General features: G+C 52.6%; 1 protein-coding gene across 6 annotated transcripts; it reads left to right on the top strand.

Annotated features, from left to right (window-relative positions):
• The first annotated feature begins 815 nt into the window (after positions 1-815).
• On the top strand, positions 816-27,360 carry PLA2G6 (phospholipase A2 group VI). Of its 6 annotated transcripts, none has more exons than XM_075008894.1 (18): positions 817-960; positions 3,777-3,892; positions 4,497-4,740; positions 5,038-5,253; positions 6,669-6,849; positions 10,282-10,469; positions 11,220-11,316; positions 12,589-12,771; positions 13,140-13,248; positions 13,612-13,773; positions 16,462-16,552; positions 18,498-18,661; positions 19,251-19,401; positions 19,587-19,723; positions 21,568-21,722; positions 22,421-22,588; positions 25,798-25,871; positions 26,118-27,360. In XM_075008894.1, exons 3-18 carry the CDS (start codon positions 4,532-4,534, stop codon positions 26,260-26,262), a joined length of 2,430 nt encoding a protein of 809 aa, XP_074864995.1. In that variant the 5' UTR covers positions 817-960; positions 3,777-3,892; positions 4,497-4,531; the 3' UTR covers positions 26,263-27,360. The 6 variants fall into 6 exon arrangements, with proteins under 6 accessions (XP_074865034.1, XP_074864995.1, XP_074865018.1 ...); XM_075008902.1 differs by lacking the exon at positions 817-960 and adding an exon at positions 962-980; XM_075008909.1 differs by lacking the exon at positions 817-960 and adding an exon at positions 1,163-1,487.

The raw sequence follows: 27,360 nt of genomic DNA, 5'->3' as shown, positions 1-27,360 counted from the left end.
TTTATCATTCAAGCCAATTGGCCACACTCAACTGGACAAATAGCCACGTGTGGCTAGTATGTTAGACACTATGTCTCTAGTCCAACACCTGATGCTAGGCTTAGTAAGGTACAACTGCGTGGAACTTTATGGCCTGTCATCTACAGGAGATCAGACTAATGGTCCCTATTCAGGTCTGAAAATCCTAGGCCAGCTAGTCAAAATATTTTAGTTAAACCCCTTTTTTTAGAGCAGGGTCTTTTGGCTCAGAGTGATCATTTTAACTGACATTGAGTGGAAAGGTCTGACTGCCCCTGGTAGCAAGGTGTGGTTTTCAGATGCTGAGTGTGTTAGATGGACACATTCTCTGACACTGGGTCTTTTCTTTACCACAACTAGACAGGTGAATAAAGACCAGATGTGGGTCCCAGGGAGAACCAATTGTCCCACCCCACTTAGGTGGAAGCATGAACCTGGCCACCAGGCTGCACCACTGTGCAGCCAGGCCCCCTGCACCCCAGAGGCAGACTGTGGTTCACGTCCCATCAGAGAAACGAGAGTTAAGCTGGAGCAAGAGGCCGGTGTTCGCAGCACGAAAGCTAGTCAACGGGAAACTCCTGGGAGCTCAGTAAACAAAGGGGAGAGTTTTTTAAGGTCACTGTCTCTTTAAGCGGGGGTGGGGTGAGGAAGGCTTTTGCCCTTCACAAAGATGGCCGTCACACTACCATCATCCTTTGCCCTTACTTCCGCCCCCTCGCTCAAACATGGCCGTCGCCGGAACTACACTGCTCCGACTGGGCTTTCAAAACCAAAACCCCCTCAGGGTCCCAGCTCCTGTCCACTCCTTCGCCCACATGGTACGGCACCTCTGATTGGCCAAGAGGCGAGCGGGTAAAGGAGCGAGCGCTGTGGTTGGCGGAGAGCGAGCCACGTGGCATCGATGTCCTTTTTTGGCGACGGCGGGCGGCCGTGAAGGCTCGCGTGAGTGACTCAGGGGCTGAGTGAGTCTGGGGGTGAGACGCGGGTGTGGGTTGTTCGCTAAGGATTGTGGGGGCCCGAGGTGCAGCGGGGTGGGCGGTAGCTCCACTAGCTCTGGCACGTGGGGGGTCTGGGCTCGAGGTCCTTGTGGCGCGCACCCCTTAGCCGTGCCGAGGGGCGGGGCTCACCCTCCCGCTGCACCCCCGGGGCTGCCGGTGCGCGTGCCCTCCTTGCCTGCCTGCGGGCGGGACGGAGGCGCTGAGCGGGGGGCCCGGTGGCGCTGCTCAAAGGGACTTTCCAGCCTCAGAGGGGAGGATGATCCAGCTGCTGTGCAGGGCCTGGACACAAGAGCTCCACCTGCAGCGCGGCCAGGGGACCCAGCCTCGGAGAGGTGGCCTGTGTGACTTGGCAGCGCTGACCTACACTTCCCTGGCTCCCACAGACAGGGAAGCCCCCACTTGTCCTTACTGGAATTAGATATTAGAGGGAAGTCAGCTGTTAGCAGAACAACAACAGAGCTACAGCTTTGTGTGTGTGTGTTTTGTATTCTGTATTTTTGTTCCTCTTTTTGCACGTGGTTCACTGCCTATGGCTTTGCATGGCTGGGGATAAGAGAACACCTTGTGAAGGTTGTTTATCTTGCATATGTGCTCTTTGTGAGTGCTTTTCTCTCCTGTTGGGATTTTTCCTCTTTCCTTGAATTAAATCTCTGACTAGCAGGAATTCCCCTCCACCCTTTGCAAGTTTGTTGTACTATCTTTGGGTTTTCCCCTTCTTGGAAGTCTCTGGAGGTTGAGCATTTCTTTTGGGAAGAAGGTGAAATGCTGTCCCAGTCCTCAGTAAAAGCACTACTCCCTTATCTTCAGTTGGATGTGTGAGGAGGCAGGATCCAAAAACTAAAATACTGTATCCAGCCTTGTCTTCAGCTACAGTGATGCAGTTGTAGTGCTGGTAGGAGAGATTCTTTAGTGGTGTAAAGTATCAGAGAGGTAGCCGTGTTAGTCTGTATCTTCGAGAACAACAAGAAGTCTTGTGGCACCTTATAGACTAACACATATCTTGGAGCATAAGCTTTCCGGGGCAAAGACCTGCTTTGTCAGTTGCATCTGATGAAGCAGGTCTTTGCCCACGAAAGCTTATGCTCCAAGATATGTGTTAGTCTATAAGGTGCCACAGGACTTCTTGTTGTTTTAGTGGTGTAGTTAGTCTACCTCCCTGAGAGGAAGTAGCTGTGTTGGTGGGACGAGCTCTCCTGCTGATATAGGCCTGTCTGTACAGGCATTAGGTTAGTATAATGTCACTCAGGGATCTAGCTTTTTCACGCCTCTGAGCGAGCTCATCATACCAAGATCTATAGTGTAGACCTGGCCTAAATGTACTTACAGAAGACACTTTTGCCTATGTAATGTACTGTCTTAGTATAACCATGCTGACCCTCCCTCCTCTTTCAGAGAGTGAAGTTAAAAATTTAACAGATGCCATGTACCCATGTCAATACATAACAGTATTTCAAAGCAGAATGTGGTGGAAGATTTGGGAGCCTGGCAGGGACCAAGGATGTTTCTTAATCAGGATTGCGGATGGGGGAGTAAGATTGCGATGTATGGCAAGGAATGTGGCTGGGCCATGGACGGAGAGCATGGTTATGCATGCAGCAGTGGGGCAACTAGCTGAAGACAGCGTGGATGCATCTGAAGGCCTGGAGAGGAATCTATCAAGGCAGCTGACTGTCAGCATTGATCTACACTTCAGAAACCTGGCAACGGCTTTTAAAAAATATAAGTTTGTGCAAGTGATTTCCACAGCCATAACCATAAGGAGGCCAGCAAATTCCTAGTTAAGTCCTCAGCTGTCCTGTGTGACCTACAGTCATGATTTTACCTTCTCCCCTCCGCTTCACTTGTGACATTGTGCATCTGCCTCTTCCCGCTTCTTCCTCGGTGCAAAACATGCAACTTCAAACTCCAGCCACAAACAGCTGTTACAACACATGAGCAGACAGGCTTCCTCATTTCATCACCTAAATTAAGTTGACTGCAGACATTAGAAAGTAACTTCCCAGAACGATGACTGCTGTACAAATGGCTTGCACTTAAAAAAGATATTTATCTCCACTAACAGTCACACGACATAACCATCAGTTTCAAAAGCATGCCTTGCCTGTAGCTACCTACTTTCAGGCAACAGGAATTTTATGTTCCAAACATCTGTTACATGTTTAGGCCCTGATAGTAAACACTACTGCCATGAACAGTCCCACCAGTAGTATAGTTAAGCCCTTATGTTTGCAGGAGTGGGGTGTTAGTGTGGAGGTAGAGGAAGGTGGCAGAAGTGAAGTCGGTGAAATAATGTGAACAGGGCAAAATCATGGCAGTAGTTTGCAAGTGCTGGCTGACAGCTTAGCTAAGGGCTTCCTGATTCCTGCTTTTTGGACTCAAACGTCTTTCATAACAGCTTTCGGTTACCTAGGAACAGGTTAGGTAGACATCTGTCAGGGATGTTGTGGATGGCCCTAGGTCCTGCTGTGAGGGCAGGGGACTGGACTTGATGACCTCTTGAGGTCCCTTCCAGTTCTATGATTCTGTTCTGGGGCGGGAGGAGGAGTAGCTCAGTGGTTAGAGGACTGGCTTTGTAAACCAGAGATTGTGAGCCCGGTCCTTGTTGGGCACTTGGGAGGTCTGTGTTTGTTTCCTGGCTTTGCCACGTACGCCCAACATAGAGCAAGTCGCTTTAACTTGTCTGAACCTCGGTTCCCCATCTATAAAATGGGGTGATAGGTCTGACCTTTCTCCCACTCCTCATCTGTCCTGTCTGTTTAGATGGCAAGTTCTTTGGGGCCATCTCATAGTACAGCACCCGACACAATAGGATCTTGACCCTAACTGAGGCTGACGTTTCAGGGCCAGACCGTGCCTGCTAGAAATCTGTTCAGCTGGTAAGTGGGGGACCAACTCTTCAGCTCTCTCGCCACATGGCACTTCTGTCTGAGGCAAGTGAGGGATGGCATATCTGGTGTCATAGAATACATGAAAAGTCACCGGACTTGTAATGAGGCAGTGCATTGGGGCGGAGTGGGCAAGAACTTGGTAAGTGCTCAATGGCCACGCTCTTCCCCACACTCTCCCATGCTATTAATGGAGGAGAAGCAGGGTCTGGGGTGGAGGTTGGGTGCAGAAGGGAGCTCAGGGTAGGGGGTTGGCATACAGGAGCAGGGTGTGGTCTGGGAGGGGGTTTGAGTGAAACTGGCCAGTGGAAGCTGCAAGATTGTGCTGGGGGTGTGGGGCAGTGCGAGAAACCTCTCCCTGCCCCCACTTGTGGTGGCACTCAGAGGTGCACGTGGCCCTGCAGGCTGGCCGTTTTGAGCAGCATGCCGGGGTGGTGCAAGCAGGGAGCCTGCGCAAGGCTCCTGCTGGGCCATGGGCTGGATTCTGCCAACCTTTGGGTTAAGGTCACTGAAGGAAAGTCTGGGTGCTTTGCTGGGTAGGGGCAATGGGGGAAGCTACTGACCTGGATTGAATTTGCACTCTGATTTCTTCCAGGGTGAGGAGGAGAGGAGAATTGATTTCCCCAAAAGATGCAGTTCTTTGGCCGACTTGTAAGCACCATCAACAGCGTTACCAACCTGTTTTCAAACCCTTACCGGGTGAAGGAGGTGCCCTTGGCAGAGTATAGAGCTCACACTCGCCTGAGGGAAGAAGACAGGCTGATTCTCTACAAGAACAGCAGCGCTCGCTCCTGGGACTGCTTACTGGTGAACTCCCAGAGTCAAGTGGTCGCCTTCCGGTGAGTGCCAGCAGACTCTTTTTTTTTTTTTTTTTTTCCTGGTCGTATTTTGGAGCGAGAGTGGAGATTTCCTGAAAACAGGAAGAGGGGGAGCATGGGAAATGGAAACATTTTCCAGCCTGCAGGTCTGTCATTGAGGACTGGATGCCCAACCAGGCAAGGAATCCTTATGAGTGAAAGCAAGCGGGAGGAGGGATGCCCTGCTCTAGGGTGTGGCGAATCGTATTTCTCCCTGGTGCTTTTGGTCTATTTAGAAGGGAGTTGGGCTGCATTCTCATTCTCTCTTCTCTTCTCCAGGGTCTTCCAGTTAGACAATGAGCTGGAAGCTATTGAGCGGTTTGAGCAGTATGCAAGGCAGCTGCGCCCCTTCTACGAGAGTTCGCCACAGCCCCTGCAGCTGGAGGTGCTCCAGCAACTGAGCGACTGTTTCCGTAACCACCCTCACTGGTCCCTGGCGCATGTGGCAGTGGAGACAGAGCTTCCGGGGAGTTTCCGACACAATCGCATCCTAAGGCAAGAGCTGAGGCACTTTCCTGGTGGAATATTGCTTGGGATTAGTGCAGTTCAGGCCCGTGCTTTCAAGGTCAAGCACCTAAATCCATGTTTCAGCCCCTAAAGAAATAAAAGTGGGCTGCTTGTTGGAAGAGCTTGGCTCTGCAAGTTCCATTGACCTCGTATTGGTGGATAGGGACCTAGCTTGGTCAAACAATGTATGTGATAACTTCTTACGTAAGAGTGGCTTTATTGGGTCATACCAAACATCCATCTAGCCCAGCGTCCTCTCTTCCCACAGTAGCCAGTGCCAGGCACGCTGGGGGAATGAACAGAACACGTAACCGTCAAGTGATCCTTCTTCTATTGCCCATTCCCAGCGTCTGGCAAACAGGCTGGGTACACCATCCCCGCCCAGCCTGACAAATAGCCATTGAGGGAAATACCCTCCAGGAATTTTTCTGGTGCTTTTTTGAACTCTGTTACAGTCTTGGCCTTCACAGCATCTTCTGTCAAAGAGTCCCACAGGTTGACTGCATTGTGTGAAGAAATACTTCCTTTTGTTTGTTTTAAATCTGCTGCTTACCCATAACGGAAGGGAATAAATCTCTCAGTCACCACAGGAGTTGCTAGTGGGTTTTGAGCTCATTACCTTCAGTGCCGACTTCCTGCATTTGAGCTGAAGGAGTAAATCTGCTAGCTGCTAGAAGTCATAAGGCTGTTACATAATCTGTGAAGACCAGCCACTAAAGGGGGTTGTGGTACACTCTGCAGGCGTGTTACATAAGCAACAAGAAGGGAGGGGAATTGTCCTGCATCATAAAGTGCTGGAGACCATTTTGGCCTAGATGCCATGTTCCCTTTCAGCGTTGGTCTGGTGAAACATTCGGTGTGGACGAGGGGAATTGGGAACTGGACGGCTGAGGGACTGAGGAGTTCATGCAGCAGCGCTCTCATGCTCTCAGCCTTACTTTCAGAAAGGTTGAACAGGTTGAACCTCTCTTGTCGGGCACCCTCAGGATTTGACCGGTGCTGGACGAGATAATTTGCCAGATGATGGGAGGTCAATATTATCTAGCATGTTGCCAACACTTCCACTGCTTGCTGGGCTCTGAGAAGACACTGAGAGGTGAGCTAGAGCTAAATAACAGCACAGAACGCCAGGAGCCAGGACTAGTGGCTGGAAACAAACTTTGTGGGACTGCAGGAAACTTGGCCGAACCCACGATAAGTTGATTGTCTGGATAACTAAAACCAGGCCGGATTACGGCATTTGCCGAACGAGAGAATTCTGGGATAAAGAGTTTCAACCTGTACATGAAACAATTAGTTGTAGCACAGTAATCTAGGGAATCTGACGCGAACCTCTGGGAGGATGACGTACTGAATGTCACCTCTCAGGGCAGCGGCCTCTTGTTTGTTGTCTTGCGTTGCAGCTGTGTGAACAGCACAGAGTGCGAGGATGGCTGTACCCCACTGCAGCTGGCCTGTCGGAAGGGGAACATGGAGTGTCTGTGTGAGCTGGTGGAGTGCCACGCTCGGCTGGACGTCACGGACAAAAATGGGGAGACCGTTTTTCACTATGCTGTCCGAGGGAGTAACCCTGAGATCATAAAGGTGAGCAGGGAAACAGGAGCTGGCTGCTGGGTACTCTTCCTACTGTGGGGAGGGGATGAAAGGAAGGAACCAGTGCTCTATATCTGGAGGAGATAGAGAGGAGGATTTCCATACTTGGAGAAGAGAAAAGCCAGCTAGATCTGCTGCCACAGGAGGACAGGAGGGTGCAGATCTTTGGCTTGATCTTGGATCTCTTCCCTCCTCCTCCCTCTTCAGGGCCTTTGCTGTCTGTGTGACTGTGCAGTTCTGGAGGACTGAACCCTAAAGCCCAGGGTGCACTGGGCTAACACAGGGCGAGGCACAGAACAATTGCGTCAGAAGGCTCTGTTTGTATCTCCTCGTGGCTATAGACTGAGACTTCCAGTTCTTGCTCCTGTGGCACCTCTAGCAAGGGAAGGCCAAACCAAGTCTCACATGGCCTTGCATGCTGGCTTAGAGTCAAAAACTGGCTTGAACAATTCCCCTCGTCTTTCAGAGTCTGCAGCGTCCATCCTTAAACCTGCCTCCTCTTGATCCATGTGACACAACACTTGGAGCCGTGTGTTGATAGTTTGACACACCCGTGATTCCTCTCTGTCCTTGTGTGATTACTATGGTGTGTGGGCCAGAACAGCTTGACAATTCAGACCCTTGTGGACTGAGTCAATGTGGTTCCTTCCTGCTAAGATGAAGGGTTAGTGAGTATGACGTGTTTACACAGGCTAAGACTAAGGATTGTGGTCCTGAGGTTTTTGTAGCACCCATAACTACCCTCAGTAGAAACTTGAACAGTATGGAGGTGCTTCTGTTACTGCTCTGTAGCATGACTGCCTGCCATCCATAGGCAAGAGCTGTCTGCACGGTGCTAGGCCTGAATGGAGATGGAGACGGGATGCTGGCAGCTGACAGGTAGCGCTGGAGAGCTTTTTTAGCTGTCTGTTCTCTCCTCTTACAGCATGCAGAAGGGCAGGGCTCTGAGTGACATGTGGCCAAGTTACTTGACTGGAGGAGTATGTATCTCTGGTCTGTCAGCCAGGGAGGCGACTTTGGCCATGTGTCCTGGGAAAATAGGTTCTGGGGTTGAGTCAAAGCCGGCTGAGTTCTCGGTGGGCGTTTGCTGTCTAGAACAGAGGTTCTGGGACTGTGACCACAGACCACCAGCAGTCCCCATGCTCCATTCAGGTGGTCTGGGAATAGTTCCCTCTAAGGGAGGGCTGGCGAACTGATTGCCTGCGGGCTGGATCAAGACAAGCTGCAGGTCCCATCTGGCTCAGGGGCTTTGCCTGGCAGCGAGGAGGAAGCAGCTCTGTGCACTGCCATTCTCCCTTCCCTCCTGCTAGGGGAACACCAGTGCAGAGAAGCTCTGTGCCTGTACACGCCTGCAGACTCCAATCCCATCACTCCCATTGGCTGGGAATCATGGCCAATGGGAGCAACGGGCAGGGCAGCGAGGGGCCCACCTGTGGCTTCCCTCCTCCCCGATATCTGTCACCAGGACAGGAGAGCATCCCAATCCTCTGTCCCCTCTCACCCAGCCCCTGCACCCCAGCCTGCTGCTCAGACCCCGCATCCTCACCCCAGCCCACTCTCCAGCAGCCCTCGCCCACACACTGAACCCCTCATTTTTTGCACCAGCCTGAAACCCAGAGGCCTCACAAAAATGTGCTAGTGCCGGGCTCCCAGAAATGTTAACCTGGCCCAGGGGGAAGCCCTGAGCCTCACTGCTCTCCCAGCTGAGGAGTGTCTCTTTTTCTTCCCCCTGTTCCTCCTCCTTCCTTGGGTGCCAGGTCAGTGAGGGTTGGGCTGGTTTTTTGTTAGTTTTTTTGTAATTTTAACCAATCTGTGGCCCTGGACTGATTTTTCTGTGGGTCAATGGCCCTGACCCAAAAAAGGTTCCCCGCCCCTGCCTTAGGCAGGTGCCTGGGTGGCTGCACACAGGAGAACAAAGGGCCGTCTCCCTAATTTGTGGAGCTGCACAGGCATAATGCCACTAATGCAGTGCCTGGACCTGGGAGAATATGCAGATGTAAGGTGAGATGGTGCCCCTTCCTTCGGGAGAACAGTGTGTACGTGGGTGAGGTGGAAGGTAGGTGAGGGCAGTGGGGTAAGAAGAGGGAGAACAGGGAATTTGGGATACTCAGGACTGTGACTTTCCACAGCTCCAGAGCAGTGGCTGCCTGGGAGAGAGCCCCTCCTTCCCAGCCTAGCTTGGGAGCTGCCCCTGTGGGGAAGAGAGTCCCCCTGCCTTCCTAGCTAAGCTCAGGGGCTGCCACAGCAGGAAGAGAAACAGACTCTCTCCCTTTTCCCAGCCCTAGCAGAGGGGGAGGGACATTGGGAAAGATCTTTAAGTGCTCCACTGGGGCCCTCGGCTATTTTCAAGGGGTCTGCAAAAAAAAAAAAAAATAAGGTCAAGAATCATTTGTCTAGAAGCCTTCTGCAGGCCTTGACTGTGCTGGGCCTGTCACAGAGCGGGGAGAGGAGCTCTGCCTCCTTCACAGCTCTGAGGTAGGTTTGTAGAAATTTCTCCAGTGTGAGTCTGCCTGTATCTGATCCCGTTTTACGTCAGCACCACTTGAGTTTCCTTCTGCCTTGCTTCCCCCCCGGCCCCATGGCAGGTCATTGGTGAGCTTTGTGGTGGGTGGGGAGAGAGAAAGTGCTTCAAAGCCAAGGCTCCTAAGGCCCCAGGCTGCCAGCCTTGCAACTCTTCACCATTTCTCCTACTTCTTGGCCTTCAGATTAGGTAGTTTTCTAGAAGTCAGGATTGGACTTTGGAGTCTGAGTGAGTTTTTGGGACAGACCATGCAGCTTTCCTTAGCTTCTGACAAGGACGGTGGGGTGAGGAGGGGGAGGGATTGCCACATATAGGGTGTTTGGAATGTTAAGGGACCCTAAAAACAATGGTGATTTAACATGGCAGCTTCTCCCTGTGTCACTATAATAGCAGCTTTGCCCTGAGACTTTAAACTGGATTGACCCTCCCCCAAGGTGCTGTTACCCTTTGCCTCTTGCTCAGCAAGAACCGGGAAATTAAACCGCCCAGATTCACTTTCTGCTTCTCTGGTGGGTTCAAGTTTCCTGCAGTGTATGTGCATGGGTGGGGAAGGGCTGTTGGATGGGGGAGAAAATGTCAGTTTAATTTACAAACCAACAATACAATTTAGTTTGACATTTGCAAAGTCAGGGTGTGAGAACATTTCTGTGTTGTTTATGCTTCACGTGGGATCTGCATTCCGGCAGGAGCCAAAGGAGAGAACGCTGGGTGGAGTAATAGACTTCCCAGTTGGACAGAGAGGGAGAGTTTAAATAACCACTGGGGATGGACTTGTGGGATGCTCCTAGCTCGGGAGTGGGAGGAAGGACAGGGTGTGCTGTTCGTGAGAAGTTGACTACTCTCCCCAGCAGCAGTCCTCAGAGCCTGAAGAGAGGTTTTGCTGTTCAATTTTTTTTTTCCAGCTCCTCGGCAAAAAGCCATCTGTTGGCTTGAATCACCTGAGCAATAAGGGGCAGACACCTCTGCACCTAGCCTGCCAGCTGGGCAAGGAGGACGTGGTTCTGGCTCTGCTGAAATGCAATGCCCAGTGCAACATCATGGGGACACTGGGATACCCCATTCATATGGCCATGAAGTATTCCCAGAAGGGGTGAGTGTTCACCTGTCTTGCTGGAAAAGATGCGCAGGAAGGGCCCCACCTACAGCTTGGAGCCCACGTGCTCCTCCCGGGGCGTCTGCTCACCCTGCTGAGAACAGTATCAGAGCATCACTGACTGACACGTACCCCCTGCCCCTTCCTAGTGCCTTGCTTGGGGAGGAGCAAGAGCAGGACAGTGCTTGCAAGTGGGGTCCCCATGTAGCACCCCTTGGCCTTGCTTGGAAAGAGCTCCCTGGTTGATGCCTAGCTAACACGCCCCTTCCGAGTGCTCCTTTGCCTCTCTGCAAATGGGCACTCTTATGTCACCACGCGTTGGTTTGAGTCCTGCATGCCCCCTCCGATTGTGGGTGGGCTTTTGCACGTGGGCCACCCACTAGCACTAATACTCTCTTCCTACCCAGTGTCCTTTTGCCTCACTGGCAGGGCATGACCCAATGGCATAGTTTCGACATATCCTTTCCCGGCACCTGCCATCCTCTCTGGTAGTGGGGCCCAAGTAGCACATTGACACAAGTCTCTCTTCCATCTAAGAGCAGGGATGACTGGATGCTTTGCTCTCCAGGGAGCCGCCCAGGTCACAGAACGTGTCAGGTTGAGGGGAAGGAGTGAGGGTTAACCCACGGTTCCCCAGCTTGTGTACTCATGGGTGGGATGGCACCTGCTTCTTGTTGGCAGGCTGGAATCTTTGTCCCCACCAGTGACCCTTTACTTTCCGTGCCTCCATCTCCTTTCCTTCTGAAGGTGTGCGCAGGCCCTACTTGAAGCAGATGTCAATCAAGTTCGGTTCAAGGATCCCCGTCACGGAGCAACTCCGCTCCACTGGGCCAAAAACGCTGAGGTAAGCATCACTGACGCCAGACAGAGGGACAGACCAGCAGACCTTCCAGCACACCGCGCAGGCATGCTGGATCACTTCTCATTTGAAGTTCTGCTTCCCTCTCCCGACCATGGTTAATTCCTCCTGCTGCAAACCGTCCCCTCCAGCATGTTGCTGTGTGCGTGCAACTCCTGCTAGAACACTGCAACCAGCAAGCCACCCCAAAGGCTGGTCACCCCTGGATAGGAGGTGGCAGCCTGTATGCATCAGTCAGCCACTCAGATTCTTGGGTAGAGCAGCCTCTTTCCCCAGGGCTCTTCCCACAGCACTGGCTCTTGGCATCAGTGGCGTGCACTGTGTGGGCAAGGAGCTGGGGACCCTCACAATGAAGAGGGCAGGTCCTTGTCCTGTGTATCCATAGATCTCACACTGCCAGTTAGTTCTCCTCTCTCTTTTTAATGAAGTCATGGTGCTGATGCCTCTAAGACAAGGCCAGCTCTGGGGTGGAACACGGCAGTCATTCTGTGTTGTCAACGTTGCACAGTAGTTTCTAAGGCGGGAAACAGAAGAATAACTCCTTACAGCAGGGGATTTTAGCTCGGAACATTGTAATCACTCAGAGTGGAAATTGGCCTGCCTCTTGGGCCTAATACCCTGAATTCTCCAGCGAAATGCTAGAGTGGCGGCATAATGCCTCAGTGCCGTACCAGGCACTGCCTCTTGTTGAATTGACAGCGGTCTTTCCTCTAGCATCTGTTGTCCTTGACAGCCTCCCAGTCAAGCACTGAACAAGGCTTGAAACTGCCTGGCCCACAAGGTGGGACAATGGAAATGAACGGGGGGATCTGGCAAGCTCTACACAGGCGCTTCCCTGAGATGTGCAGGATTTTGGCAAGGATTGTAGCCCGAATGGGAGCCCGCTTTTCGTTTAGCTCTGGATCTGCATGCCCCCGTTCTTGTGTTGTGTTGTAAGACGCAAGAGAGACGTTCAGAGGAATGGGTAAGGTCATGCAAGTGAAGAGTTGCTTTGCTATCGAGTGTTAGAGAAATGTCTCAAGATTTCCTGGTCACAACTCAAATGCTCAGGGCTTCGTAGCTGATGCGTAATAGTTAGGCCCTGTCTATGCCGGTCTTTGTGTCTTCCCCTCATTGCTATTGTTAGCTGCTCCAGCACTGGCTTGTCCTGTCTAAGGAAGAATGGGACAGTTTGCCCAGCCGTAGTGTAGATCGGAAACTGCCATGCTTCCTTGTTGTTGTCTTCTCTCCCTCTCTCCGGCTGCCCATGGGGCGCAGATGACCCTGTTGCTGATCGAGTACAGCTGTGACGTGAATTCGGTCAGCGGGACGGCAGACATGGCTTTGCACATCATGGTCAAGCGGAGGCGCTTTGACAGCGCCATGGTGCTGCTGACGCATGGGGCTCTGACGAATGCCAGAGGCCAGGATGGCAACACACCGCTGCACCTGGCCATGAAGGTGAGTTTCTTGCTGGCTGCAGGATCTGCACTTCCAAGGGTACCTTTTCTGCAGGGCCAGGGCCTGAAAAGAACATCCTGGAGGAGGTCCCCCATTGATTTTTACGAGACAGGGATTAGGATGCACAACCATTCTCTTCCATATTTCTAGCTGGGCTCACTTGGTCCAGCTGGGCTGGTGCCCACACCAGGAACATCACAGGCCCTGGCCCTCAACTGGTAGGAAGGAGATACAATTACCAGGGTGCTTTTAATGAGCTGGCATGCCCCAGGGTGGGAGTAGGAAGGAGAATGACGTCTCAGTGAAGTAGACTGTGGCAGGCGGAAGAAGGTTGTTTCCTGTGACAAGAGCTTTTTTCCTTGTGACAGCAAGACCACCTGGAGATGATCAAGGCCCTCATTGTGTTCGGAGCAGATGTTGAGATCCCCAATGAGTTTGGGGAGACCCCAGGGCTGGTGGCAGCCAGGACCAGCAAAGGTGAGAGTGGAAGAAGGGAGCCGGAGGTAGAAGTGGAAAACCAGATACTGCCCTTCTCTAGGCCATGCTGTCAGCTGCTGCTGTGGTGCAATGGGACTGCCAAGGTGCAGGACCAACCCCCACCTCCATCCTCGAGCACACAGACTGTGCAGCATCTACCCTGAAAAGCAGCTGTGAAATGCAGGGTCAGGATTCCAAGAGAGCCCAGGCCCTGAAGTTTGTGTGGAAGGGTGCATGGTGTCTGATCCCCACCATGCTTCCCATCCCTCCTGGCTATGGGGCCCATCAGGGTGCTTGGAACAACCCTGTGATCTATGTGTGTCGATTTTCTCTTTAATATGTACAACTCCCTGACCATGCAAGGTCCCAACCGGAAGGTGCTCTTAGGCCTGCTGCAAATGGTAGGGGCGGAACGCTGCCACCCACCTAACCCTGAATCGCCCCACATGGCATCTGCAGCATCACCACAGCTCTCCACCTCCCTGGAAAGACCACCACTCCCACGGAACAACAGCCACAGCATAGGTAACACCCTGCCTGGCCCTGTCTCTCACTCTCTCCTTCTTTGTCTTCACAGCCTTCTCTGAGCGCTTCCTCTGGGGCGTCCTGTACTTCTAGGGCTGTCTCCCCTCTCCCAGCTCTCGTTGCCTTTAGTAGCTGTCATCTGGCTCCCACTCTTCTCAGGGTCAGGTCTCCCCTTCTTTTTTTTCCCCCGACTAAAGCTCTACAGATCTGTTTGGATTCTTGGATACACCTATGTACTGCAGCAGCCACAGGAATATTTTGGGGGTGACTGGCCCCATCCTCTGCAATAAATCTGGGATTTATTGCCCCATATGCTGTGACAGCCACCCCCATTCAGCTGGAGAGGCAGAAATGAAAGGGCTCAGCTAAAATCTGTCTTGAGTTTTCCATTCTCTGTTGGTGATCGGGCATCCTGGGGGCATGTGAGGGGAAGTGGGGCGGAATGAGACATGGGGCTGGCTGGGTCCCAGATCCTGAGGGCTGAAAGTTATTTAAAGGGAAAAGCTGAGGTGAGTGTTAGGGTCTTGGTAGCATATAATCCTAGGGTTGGAAGGGACCTCAGGAGGTCATCTAGTCCAGCCCCCTGCTTCAAGCAGGACCAACCCCCACTAAGTCATCCCAGCCAGGACCTTGTCAGGCCAGGACTTAAAAACCTCTAGGGACGGAGAATTTACCACCTGTCTGAGCAACGCATTCCAATGCTTCACCACCCTCCTGGTGAAGTAGTTTTTCATAGAGCAATGGGCGTAGTAGGAGGACAGAAAAGGAGGAATTGCTTACCTGTAATTCTGCTGCTCTGAAGAAATGGCCACCCAGGATTCTCACTCCAAGTTTAGCACCTTCTGATGCAAAAGCGCCATTCCTGGATGGTGTGTTTAGAGAAAATGGATTCATCTCACTCTGGCAGATGTGTGTCTGAACCCCGAGGAGTTCTGCTAGTGGAGTAATTGGTGCAAGGAGGGAAATCCAGAGCAGAATTCCCCTCTTCTATGAGGAGTGGTGGCGGCTGCAGGTGTCCTTCCAGGGTGAGGCGTCTCATATATTGGCAGAAAAGGACTGCTTATCAGGGCCCAGAGCATGCTGAGAAACCGTCTGGTGCTGAGATTCCTCCAGACATCCACTGCTTCCTCCTGGCCGCTGGCAATAACACACAGGGTCACAACGCTCACGAGGGTTCCATGTTGAGAACCCTCGTGACTGTTGAATTTCGTGACTCTCTGGCCGCACCTCACAGGTGACTAGGGCGGCTTGCGATGGCTCCAGCAGCACCACATGGGTGGCTACGGTGCCTCGTGGCGGCCATAGCAGCGCCATGCAGATGGCTACGACGTCTCGCACCGTGCAGCAGCAATAGCAGGACTGCGCAGGCAGCTACAGTGCAGGGGACAAGGAGCCTCTCGTAAATAGCTGAATTCAGGAATGGTGAATTTGCGAATGGCGCAGCCTTGCTGTGTAGTTTTTCTCTTCCCCTGTTTTTCTTTTGGTTTCACAGGCTGGCATCTCACCTAGGCCGGATCCCCCTCCCACCCCCCGCAACTCCCTGCCCACCAGTCCCTGGGTGTGGCCTGGGATACAGCCGCAGATGGGTTCGTGAGAGGCTCCCAGTCCTCCCTGTGTGCTTATCTCCCAGGATTAGATCTAGGTGTCTTGAGCACTTCCTGCTGCTTCTGGGATCTGCCTTCTCTGTCTTTACTCTGGGGGCCGTCTGCTCCTCTGCCTCTTTATTTGAAAGTGCTCTAGCTGTCTGCCCTCTGGGACCTGATACCTCATCGTACTTGGCATGGAGCCTAAGGAAGGGGTGAACTGGTGGTACTGCCTGCAATGGCTTGTCTGCTCCAGGGAGGAGGGTGAAGAACTTATTCGATAAGAGTGGGAACTTGAAGCAGTTAGTGCCGATATAACTTATATATGGAGGCTCACGTCTCATAAAACTGGAAGGGACCTTGGGAGGCCATTGAGTCCAGTCCCCTGCCCTCTTGGCAGGACCTAGCCTCATCCCCTTTTTTTAATCTATTTTCCCCAGATTCCTAAATGGCCCCCTCAAGGACTGAACTCAGAGCGCTGGGTTTAGCAGGCCCCCCATGGTGTGTGGCCTTTGAAGGGGTAGATTGTGTCCCTCTTAGTAATCAGCTACCAGAAGACAGGAAAGAGAAGGCAGAAGCCATGATTAAGAACTTGGTTTATAGCAGGAGAGCTTGCTAACTGTGCTAAACAGCGACTAAAGGGGGTGTAACAAGTATCCGCCCCACAAGTGCGCTACAGGCAGGTAAATAGTAAGGAGATGCCACCAGGATAAAACAGCAAAGCTTTGGCTGGCTGTTGCACAGTGTTTCCCAATGGAGACGTCAGTGGATGCGTGAAAGAGTCTCGCAAGGGAAGTGTGGACGCCTGATAGCTTGGGATGTTGGAGCGCTGGAGATTCAACTCTGGGGCGCAGCTCTGTGCAGGCAGGACCTGAAAGGTCTTTTCCGCCGTTGAGCTTTTTGAGTTGAGGGACCGAGGGGTGGGAAAGGGAACTGGAGGGATGGGGTGGAAGATTAGAGGGCACTGGGGCAGCTCTGGGATCTGAAGAACCCCTTAGAAAATATTTGCACCCTCAGGCAAGCAGAAGCCCCGTTTATGCCTATCCCTCTCCTCCCATTACGACACTAAAGGCGTCTCTCTCTCCTGCTGCCTGTGCCTGTCTAGGGTATGAGAGCATCATCCACATTTCCACGGCACTTGGCCACTTGCTGAAGACACCGGATGTTGTGGACGCTCCCAGTGGCATAGAGAGAACGTAAGTAAGGAGCGGCGCTCGTGAGACAACTTCACGGCTTGATTATGGGACGGGGAGGGGATGAATTTCTCCCCCCACCACGATTCACAGTGTCCTCGTTCCTGAACTGAGCCAGAGTGCCATGCCATGTGCATTCACGCGTATGCGTGAAATTCTCTGCGCTCACCACCGACCATCCACTGACAGCCATTTTGTGTGGGGCAGGGAGGGAATGCACACAAATGGCCGGATGCGCGGAGGGAGTGTTGGTGGAGTAGACTTGCTGTGATGGCTGGGGTGAAGGTCTATGACCGAAGGGCAAGCAGCAGGGTCGTGAGCAGGGGAGCGGAATAAGGAAACGGGGGGGCAGCCCTGTGCATGGTGGCGTTTTGGAAGGGAATATTCTGTTCAAACAAGCCGTGCTGGGGAGACCAAGCAGCTGGCGATGCACACCGCTAGGGTGGTGGCTGGTGGGAGGGCAGAGGAAGGGCAGGGAGCTGTAGCCATTGATTCTGAAACAGAGGGAGGGAGGGTGTCAACAGTCGATCCCAGTCTTCAAGGGAAACAGCTCCCAGCAGTGGGATGGATTGCACCAGAGCCTGGCCCAACTTAAGAGCCATTGCTCAGGGCACTGAGAGGGGTCCGACTGCACACCCCAGGGAGAGGAGCAGTTCCCTGTCTTTCTTGAGGGATGAGAAATTTTTCCTCTCCTCCTCCCGGTTTGTCTGAGATGTGTGTGCAGCTGGTCTCACCAAGGCCCCAAATTCTGTGGCAGGGCGCCTGGCTTCCTTGGTGCTCTGGGGCAGCAGCTTGGGAATTGTGTGGTAGCTCCTGGCAAGTGTGAGAGCGGAGGGGGATTGCTGCACTAAACAGGAACGTGATGAAGGTGCTGGGTCCCCGGTGTAATTTATTTCAGTATTAAATTCTCTCTGTTTTACACACATGTAAATTTAAAGGGCCAGATCAGCATTCCCTCTAAGCTGAGCAATTGGGCGGCTGCCCAGGAAGGATTCAAATGCCAGCCAGCTGAACGGCAGAGCACCCACAGCTACAGCATGGGTTACTGTTGTGGGGCACGTTTGGACATGCTTTGGTGCCTGTAACAAAATGTGTTCCTCCCGTGGAAGGAAAAAATTAGAGGGAACGCTGGGCCAGATCCCAAAGTGGTGTGACTCAGCATAGCTGCGCTGACGGAAGTGACGTTCCGTGCCCCCACAAGAATACTTTGTTGTCCCCGACAACACGTAACTTCCGGTCGTCGAAGCGGATGGGGTGATACCAGTTTGCACCTTTTGGAGATTTGTCCCTTCGCTAGTAGGGCGCTGCTGATTTTTTGCTTGTCATGGCAACGTGTAACTCTGCTGTGGGGGGGTGTTGGAGGAGGAAGGTAGAGCTTTCGGTGGCTGGGATGAGGAGGGATGGCGCTTTTAGTGCCTGGCAGATGTGTTTGGGCTTGTGGGGGAGGCGCGTTAGCTGGTTAAAACGATCAGCCGTGAAATAGTTCGCAGGCAGATTTGGGGGGTGGCGGATGGTGTGCCACCTGGCGATGGCTTTCCACGCAATAGTTTCTTTTGCGTGCGTGAGGCGGATAATGTCAGATCCAGTGTCCCACAGCTCATGGAAGGACCTTATTTCGTCTGGCCAACTACTCCTCATCTCCCAGATGGTAGATGGTGGGGGGTGGCTGCTTTTGCACCTGAAAGGGCCAGCAGGATGTTTGGCAGTTGGGAGGTCGGTTGGGCAAGTGAGGGGGTTGTGGGAGGGTTTGGCAGTTGAAGGAGACTGGGACACTTGAGGGGCAGCAGGAAGGGGCCAGAGGAAAGGTTGGGGCATCTGGGAGGGGTTGAGGGTGCCTGAGAGGAGGCCAGTTTACAGAGGAGTGTCATTCCTGGCTGCTGCGCTGAGCATACGGTATATTCTACTGCTCAAGCTGGCCCCCACCTTCCTGTTCTCCTGCTCCTTCTAGGTACGATCGTCTCCTGTGTCTGGATGGAGGGGGCATCCGGGGCCTGGTGCTCATCCAGCTTCTCATCGCTATTGAGAAGGCGGCTGGCCGGCCCATCAGGGAGCTCTTTGACTGGATTGCAGGGACCAGCACCGGGGGAATCCTGGCGCTGGCTATTGTACATGGTGAGGAACAACTTGCGGGGTGGCAGCACACCCTACAGGTGCTGCCATTGCTAAGCCTGCGTCAGAATGCTCCGCTGGCCGGGGGAGAGCTGAAGGAAAGGCAGGAACTGCAGCTCTGTAAGCTCAGGGGTCTGGGAGATAGCCACCAGCTAGAAGGGAGTGGAATTTATTCACGAACAAATGCCAGGATTCTAATCGGTGTTTGCTTCTCCGGGGAAATGGTCTTGCTGCTGTTGGGAATTTGGGAAGTCACACAGCAAAGTGATTTTTAGCAACCAGGTATTCCTGTTCTTCTCCCCACCAAGGGCCTGTGGCCTGGTTCGTTAGCTTTTTGTCGTTAGCTGGAGAATCCTGAAGGAGTCAGCTCTAAATTTGCTCTCCTTCCTCAAAGGCTTTCCAGTCCAATGAACCTACTGCAAAGGGTTGGACATGTCTACCCACTCTGGGTAGACACTGCAGAGGCTATGTGGTGTCACCACATCCCTCCTGACTCGAGGGAATTCGAGAAACGAATCCCAGGGCCTGGCTGGTTCTGTTTGTCTGCCTGCTTCCTACTGCCAGTTACAGTGGGTGCTGTTATGTGTCTCAGGGAAGCCTGTGGACTACATGCGCTGCCTCTACTTCCGCATGAAGGACGAGGTGTTCCGAGGGTCACGGCCCTACGAGTCAGAGCCCCTGGATGAGTTCCTGAAGAGGGAATTCGGAGAGCACACCAAAATGACAGACGTCCAGAAGCCCAAGTGGGTCACAGCAGGGACTGCGCTTTGCTGAGAATCTCTGCTGAGATTGTTCGTTCCCTCCTTTTGGCAGGCGCCATGGTGAGGTGTTCAGCCAGGCCATGGACCAGATCAGGAGGAGGAGGCGACAGATGAGTAACCATGTTTGTTTCAACATTAACCTCTGTTTCTCACTTCACTTCCCACAGGGTCATGGTGACGGGGACCCTGTGTGACCGGCAACCTGCTGAGCTCCACCTCTTCCGGAATTACAAGGTACCAGTGACGAAAAGCAAGCCCGATGTCAAGACCACGGACCCCTTCAAACCGCTGACCGAGCCAGAAGGTAAATACTTGCACGCGCTGGTCCAAGTGACTGGCGGAGAAGAGGACCTTATCGGAGGAAGATTCTTGTCCCTCCTCCCCTCTCTCACTGAAGAATGGTACATCCCAGTAGTGGATTACCCATCGTAAGAGCAGAATGGTATGTCCTGGCAGTGCTTTAGTGATCCTTAGAGCTTGGTCCTCGGGGAGGTTTCTTAGTCTCCCCTCCTACCTGTCCTTCCTCGACTGTTCTTGCTCTCCTGCACCCGTAAGCTGTGACATGCTGGTCTAGCCACCGGGGCGTAAGGTTCTGCCACTCTGTGGAGCTGCAGGTTGAACACCTCTCGCCCTGGCTGTGCAGGAGAAGAGCGGTGCAGAAGGGCTGCCAGCGGTTTGGAAAGGGGTTCGGAGGACGTACCTTCCCACAGCTACGTGGAGAGGTGATTCGTGGAGGTGGGGCGTGTGGAGTCTCCCCCTCCCCTCCAGATTTATGCGTTCCGTTTAGCACCATGCTGTGGGGCTGCATATTCTGGCCCACATGGCAGTGGGGGTGGGCAAGGCCTTGGGCTGCCTCTCTCCAGGACCCCCGGCAGGTAGGGAGCCAGGCAGAGGCTCCCTGGGGTGGCAGCGCTCACCATACGTCCATACAGCCCAGGAAAGGGAGCAGCAGCAGCGTGTGGCTTCTGCCTGACGTCCCCGGCTACTTCTCCGTCCCTGCTGCTGGAGTCCCAGAGCTCCCCCCCGCCTGCTTTGCAGAGTGCCTGGGGGCCAAGGCCTTGCAACTGTTCCCAGGGCAGAGGCCATTCTCCCACTCCTGTAGCAGGGGTTCCGCTCAAGCGAAGACTCCTCCCCCTGCACTGTAGTGGTACTTGCCTTCTTCTCCATTTAGCAAGAGCTTGGCAGTCCAGAGGGGATTTGTGGGGTGGTCACATGCCCCCTCCTTCAAAACCTTTACATTGTGTCCCGCTCCACTATCAGCAGCTGTGCATCACCTCTGTCTGTAGGGATGGGTTCCAAAGGGATGGCTCCGTCCCTCCTGGGCTAGCGAATGGATCTGTTACATAGGTAGTAGTAGGCATCCTTCAGTCTGCATAGACTGTGGATCGCGCCCTTTATAGTTTCAATTGAGGACTTCATTTACAGCGTCTACTGTGACTGTGAAGACCCACACGAGAGTGACAGTCCTTGCTGCATCTCTTGCAGATGTGGTGGGTGTTTGGCAAGTCCTTAGTGTGCTTTCTGTGCGCTCACTTCTCCTCTGCTAGCTGTCTGATCCTCATCTCGCCCTTCTGAAGGCCCTTGTGTAACCCCGGCCTCCATCCGCTGCGGTCGTCTGCTAGTTCTTCCCAGTTGTCCAGCTCGATGTCTACCTCTCTGAGGTCTCTCTTGCAGACATCTTTGTAGTGCAACTGGGGGCGTCTGGGAGGTCTTTTGCCAGAGGCTAGCTCACCATACAGGATGTCTTTTGGAATCCTTCCATCATTCATCCTGTGTTACATGCCGTAGGCAAATTCATCCCTAGCATAACTCTGTTGGCTTCAGTGGTGTCCCAGCAGGGATCAGTTTGGCTTGGTGGCTTTAAAGGCGGTGCTGGTGATTGGGAAGCTGGGTGGGAGGGTGTTGTGGGGCCATCATTTCCACAGCCAGTTATTCTCCAGCGAGTCCCAGCAAAGCCCACAGTGCTATGTAGAAGGAGGGCAGAGCTAATCGATGGAGGGGCCTCTGGAGTTACAGATCTCTCCTCTTCCCGCCCACCCCCCCACCAACAAGTACCCTGTCGTGCCTCCCTAGTCAGCAGGGTGTCTGTCTGCACATGGTGACATGAGTCAGCCAGTCAATTCCGCTCCCTGTCTCGTCCTCTCACAGACCAGCTGGTGTGGCGGGCTGCCCGCTGCAGCGGTGCTGCTCCGACGTACTTCCGACCCATCGGGCGGTTCTTGGATGGCGGGCTGCTGGCCAATAACCCCACCCTGGATGCCATGACAGAGATCCACGAGTACAACAAGTCCCTAACCCAGACGGTGAGGGTAGAGCCTGGGGCTTTAAGCCCCACGCGGTGGGTTTCTTCAGCGGGTGTTCCAGTGAGGTTTGGTTGGTAAATGACTCCTGGCTGGGAAGAAGGCTGTAATGGGTGGCTCTCTGAAACCAGGGTCCTGTGTTTAGCTACGGAGCAAGTAGTGCATCCTCAACAACAGCCCTGCCAGCTCCCTGCCTCTCCCCAGCACAGTGCTCCAACCTGGCTGGTGTGGGAGGATCAGCTCCTTCTGTGTCTGTGGCCTTTCAGCTCTTGGCCTCTCTGAGGAGCCAACAGACAGGGCTGGTTAGTGCTAACTGGGGCACTGCTTCTGTGTGCTGACTGCAGTGCTCTAGGCGTGAGGCTGAAACTCCTCCCCCGCCCCAGGATTTCCGCATGGGATGTTCAGCAGAGGTTGATGGCTGTCACTCACTTCTGCCATGGGGCTGGACTGGCAGTGAAGACTTGATGGGGGAGTGGGGTGGGGGGTTGTGGTTCAGGATGGGAAAAGTGTGGGTCTGGGTTATGGTGCAGGAGGGGTGGGGGCTGTGGGGAGATCTTATGTAATCTTCAGTCTCTTCAGCCAGATGGGTCCTTGATACTGTCAGATTAAGGAGCTGGGCTGTGATATGGGGACAGAAGCTTAGGGGACTGAAGTAACACTGTGATTCACGCTAGCAGTATTTGTTTCGCCACCCTCCAAAGGGCCAGAGCCAGAAGGTGAGGAAATTGGGAGTGGTGGTCTCCCTTGGGACAGGGAGGCCTCCGCAGGTCCCAGTGAGCTCCGTGGATGTCTTCCGTCCCTCCAACCCCTGGGAGCTGGCCAAGACTGTCTTTGGAGCCAAAGAACTGGGCAAGATGGTGGTGGATTGTGTGAGTAATGGGTATAGGTCTATGGGATGAAGCGGCAGAATGATGCCCACTCTTCAGGTGGGGACACGTGGGGGTTCCTGATGCTAAGTTGTACTGGTTTTAAATGAAGAAGGTGCTCAGCTGGGACTTGTCCAGGCCATTAGCCTTTACACTCCAATGAGGGTGTAGGATCACCTGTGACATCTATTCAGAGCTCCTTGGACCACATCCCACCATACAGGACTCATTAACATGCCCTACCAGTGAAATCACTTCCCATCTCAACTGCCATCATTCCCTTGTCAGAAAATCCTTGAATCCTTCTGTCTTTAAACCTCAGGGAGTACCAATGGCTGCAGCAAAACCCTCTCCCCTACTTTAGAAAGTGGGTTGACCAATGACCTAGAAATAGTGAGACTGTGCTCGTGACGTCCAGAATTGGGAGCCACTGTGTTACCCCCCTGCCTTAGCAAGAATGAGAGCTTTGCTGCTGCTAAGCCATGTGTGTCCTCTCTGTGGCACACCAGCTTGTCTGGCTGGCCAGCAAAATCTTCTAGACTTTACCAGTCAAATCCTGGCTTTGCAGATAACACTCAGTGAACCTGTTCAACAGAGCCATCTCTCAGTGGCATCTGGTCCTTCTCCCTGGACAGTCACAGAAATTACTGACAAGTCTCAGGGGTAGCCGTGTTAGTCTGTATCCGCAAAAGCAACCAGAAGTCCTGTGGCACCTTATAGACTAAGATTTTTTGGAGCATAAGCTTTTGTGGACAGTGACCTACTTTGTGCACATGATACGTGCATCTGAGGAAGTGGGTTTTTGCCCACGAAAGTTTATGCTCCAAAAAATCTCTTAGTCTGCGAGGTTCCACAGGACTTCCAATTGTTTTCACAGAAAGTTTTGAGTTCTTCTTCCATGGAGAACAGACCACATATCAGCCTGTTAGGTTAGCTGAAGGGCTCATGCTTTCATTTAGTCTGCACAGCACCAAGATGGCTTTTTAATAAAACAAACATAGATTTATGAACAAAGGACAGAGATTTAAATGCTATTAAGCAAAAGCAAAAGAGATTGTTGGTTCCAAACAAAACAAAACCAAAAGTTGCCATCTTTTCCTCCATCATTTTCTTTCTTTCCGTCAAACTACAGCATCTCTAGGCCTCCACACCAGGGGATCCAACTTTCATAACTTCCGAGGGCGCTTTATGTTAGGTCCCTTCCATGATGGGTCACTAAAAAGTTCTCTTTTCCCCTCTTATTTTACAAGGTCCATCATCTCTACCTGGAGAGCCAGGCAGGCCTCCTTATCTTCTCTCTTTGTTTACCTTCTCTCTCCTCCTCCTTCCCCCCCCCCCCCCCCCCCCCCCCCCCCCCCCCCGCCACTGTCCTCTGTCTGTAACCAAGTTCATCACACAAATAAATACACATTCCATTGTCTAAAGAAGGCTGAGTTAACACACTGCCTCCCAAACATATTTCAGGAACATATTTCCAAGCACACATTGATAACAATTTATATGCCCCTGTGCATATGGTGACTTTCAGAACCAGCCTGCCACCAGTTTACATCTGTTACCTTCCATGACATGTTTTAGATGCAAATTAGGATGCAGTGTGCTGGGACTCCTAAGGTCACAGCAAGGCCAGAACTTTGGGGGCGAGGTGGTCTGATATGGCCTAGCCTAAAGAATTCTTCTTTCCCATTTGTTACTTCTGTCCTTTAAATACATGGAGATTTGCAAAGGGAGTAGGTGGGTTACGCAGTATATCTGGGAGTGAATGAGAAGGAAGGAGAACCAGCAGGGGGCAGAGTGGTGTCCGTATGGAATACAGCCTGTCAATCTTGAGGAGTATTTGTGTGACAGGTTATACAGCTGAGTTAATGACACCATAACTAACAGTATAAAATATTCCCCTTTATAGGCCAGGTTTTTTTTATGTCAGCTACTATAGCCTGTTCGTCTGTACAATGCTGTCTCTTGGCAGAGGTAATCTTACGTGTGGGAAGTTTGTGGAGAAACTGCTCCAGGTTATAGGACACACAAAGTTAAATTTTCAAACTGAGTGTCCACAATTTTATGCATGCAAAACTAGATAGGGATGCAAAGTTCTATATGCAGAATTGGAGGCTGGATTTAAAAATGAGGCTGTGAAAAACTGGAGGTATTCTGCATAAACAAATAAAGGAAACTCCTAAGCAAAAATGTTACAATGGAAAGAATATTGGGTACGTATAACACACACACACCCTTTAAACAAAGAGAAGCTTGAAATAATTTTGTTCACAGAAGCTGAATGTTCACAATGAAAATTTGGAGTTAAGGCTCCACAAAGAACCATAACTTTGACCCCTCCTTAGTTCTCCTCTGTCTTACACCTACAGAGCAGAAAACTTCCATGGAGCTTTAATTCACCATGAGCACGTCATTTCACGTTTTATTTGAGAGCTACACCAGCAAAACTCATAGGCTTTGTAGTGACTGCCACCTTTGCTGGCATTGTGCTCCTGGTGCAGGAGACAGGATATAAACAGGCTCTGAGAGAGTTCACGGCTCAGAACACTGAACTGGAATCACCACCAAGGCCCCTTTCTGCACTTTTCTGCACACAAACCAGCAGAGGCCTTGGATGGCAATAGGATTAAGAAAACTGTGCTGGGGCCTGCTGGGGAGCTGCAGCAAGGCCTGTGGGAAGATCCTCTTAAGTCAGCTATGGGCAACCCAACCATGACTAGTAAGTGGGCTGCATGAGAGGCCCTCCTTCATCTCTGTGGGTCGCATGCAGCCTGCACATACTCTCTCTTCTTCTCTCCCCCACACGCCTCTCCCCCAGTGGGGTACTGGAGCCCTGCACATAACTTGCTCCACCCCCCTCCCCGGCACTTTCAGAGTGCCACAAATTACCTGATTCATGTTCCGTCCCCAGAGCTGGAACAGCCACAAACAGTTCCATTGCCCCAGGGCCCAAGAGGTGCGTGGGGGACAGGAGCAGATGGGGGCTCACGGCCTGCAGGTGAAACTGCGTAGGACTGCATGCAGGCCTCAGGTTGCTCACCGCTGCCCTAGGTTATTTTGTGGGTAAGTTTCCAAAATGGAGTTACCATTTTTCTCTCCCTTGGAGGCCTGTACAGTTGGACTCAGTACCAAGGGACCCTGAGTTCACGGGGAGAGGGATGCAAGCACTTAGTTTGATTGCAGTGACCTAAGAGTGGGCATGTTTCCCCCTGCAGTGCACGGATGCAGACGGCCCAGCCGTGGACCGTGCGAGGGCTTGGTGCGAAATGACAGGCACACGCTATTTCCGGTATGAGCTTTTCTTGCCTTGTGCAATTCCCTTCTCTCTGCAGGGCCCTCTATTTGGTTCCCTCTCTTCCCTTTGGTCTCACGCTTTCTCAAAGCTTGTGTGGCACAGGTGTCCCCAGCCCCAGGCGTCATATGGTGCTGCATTTAATGCCTGGGTTCCCATCCCTGTCTGTCCCTTCTGGTGTTGCTCGGCTTCCCCCCCACACGTTTTTCTCAGTCCCAGCAGGCGACATCTCCATATCCACAGGTTCAGCCCACAGCTGCACACTGACGTGATGCTGGATGAAGTGAAGGACACCATCCTAGTGAACACGCTCTGGGATACTCAGCTGTACATCTACCAACAGCAGGAGCCATTCAAGCAGCTGGTGCAGGAGCTCCTCGCCCAATGACTTTCTGCAAGAGTCAAAGGTGCTGGTGCCCTAGCCCAGCAACAGTGACCTAGGAAGTGGGCAAGGGACAGCAGCCTTTGTGAAAGAGCTGGAGCAGGGCTTGTCCTTGCCCTCAGACCTAGACTTTGGTGGGAAAAATTGAGAAATCCAACGCTAAATGTGAAGCCGACCCCCTGCCCCTCCACCCACACGTGGTGACAATGGGACTTTACAACTGACATGGAGGTCCGAGTCCACTGTCCTCAGCAGGCCGTCTCTGTGACCCCCTCCTCTCCCAGCACAGGCACGTTCCCCAAGTCACACTGCCCTGAGACTGACAGAGCAAGTGGAGAGCTCACATTTTATTCCAAGCTCCTGAGTAGACCTCCTATAAGGTAACTGTGAATAAATTTCCCTCCCCCTAGAATATCTGTGGTGCTGGCCCCTTTCCGCCATGGGTAATACATTGAAAGTGGGGCAAAAACAAACTTTTGAGGGCTAGTTTATCCGTGCGTGTGTGTGTGTGTGTTGTGGCGGGAACTGGAATTGCTACCCCACATCTGGGTGGAGAAAGGGCCACGAAGAAGGTTGTCTCTGCAGCAGTTTTAGATCAAAAGTACTGTGACTGGTTTGTGATCTATTATTAGCTCTGGAGCAAGAGATCGGGGGAAGATCTTCCCTTGACCTGTTATAGCCTGTGGCTGCTTCTGTTCCCTTTCTCCATTGTCCCCTTACCCTCCCCCCCCCGGGCTCCTCCCACTTCTCTTGCCAGCGGTTCCCTCAGATGTGATGCTGGTTGTGGTGAAAGATGTGATCCTAGTGAACTAACTGGCTGTGGTGGTGTTACGGAGGGCGTGTTCCTAGCACCTCATGGGCATGAGCGTGATGTGAGTACACCTGCAGGGAGTAGGGAGCAGATGAGGTTTTGGGGTTTTCCAATGTATGTTTCTTTCTGCCTGGCCTCTGCTGATAATCCTCGCTCATGGGCTGTAGAAACTCTGCTCCCTTCCCTTCCCAGGGTCAAGTGATGAGGAACAATAAATATTCTTGCTTCAGCCATGGAATGAAGATTTATTGGCTGATAACACAGAATAAATAACTGATTTAAATGCACTATTC

Source organism: Carettochelys insculpta, chromosome 1, assembly GCF_033958435.1.
Source record: "Carettochelys insculpta isolate YL-2023 chromosome 1, ASM3395843v1, whole genome shotgun sequence".
Classification (NCBI taxonomy): Eukaryota; Metazoa; Chordata; order Testudines; family Carettochelyidae; genus Carettochelys; species Carettochelys insculpta.
Note: the sequence above shows the minus strand (reverse complement) of the source record. Positions and strands in the feature narration are given on the sequence as shown.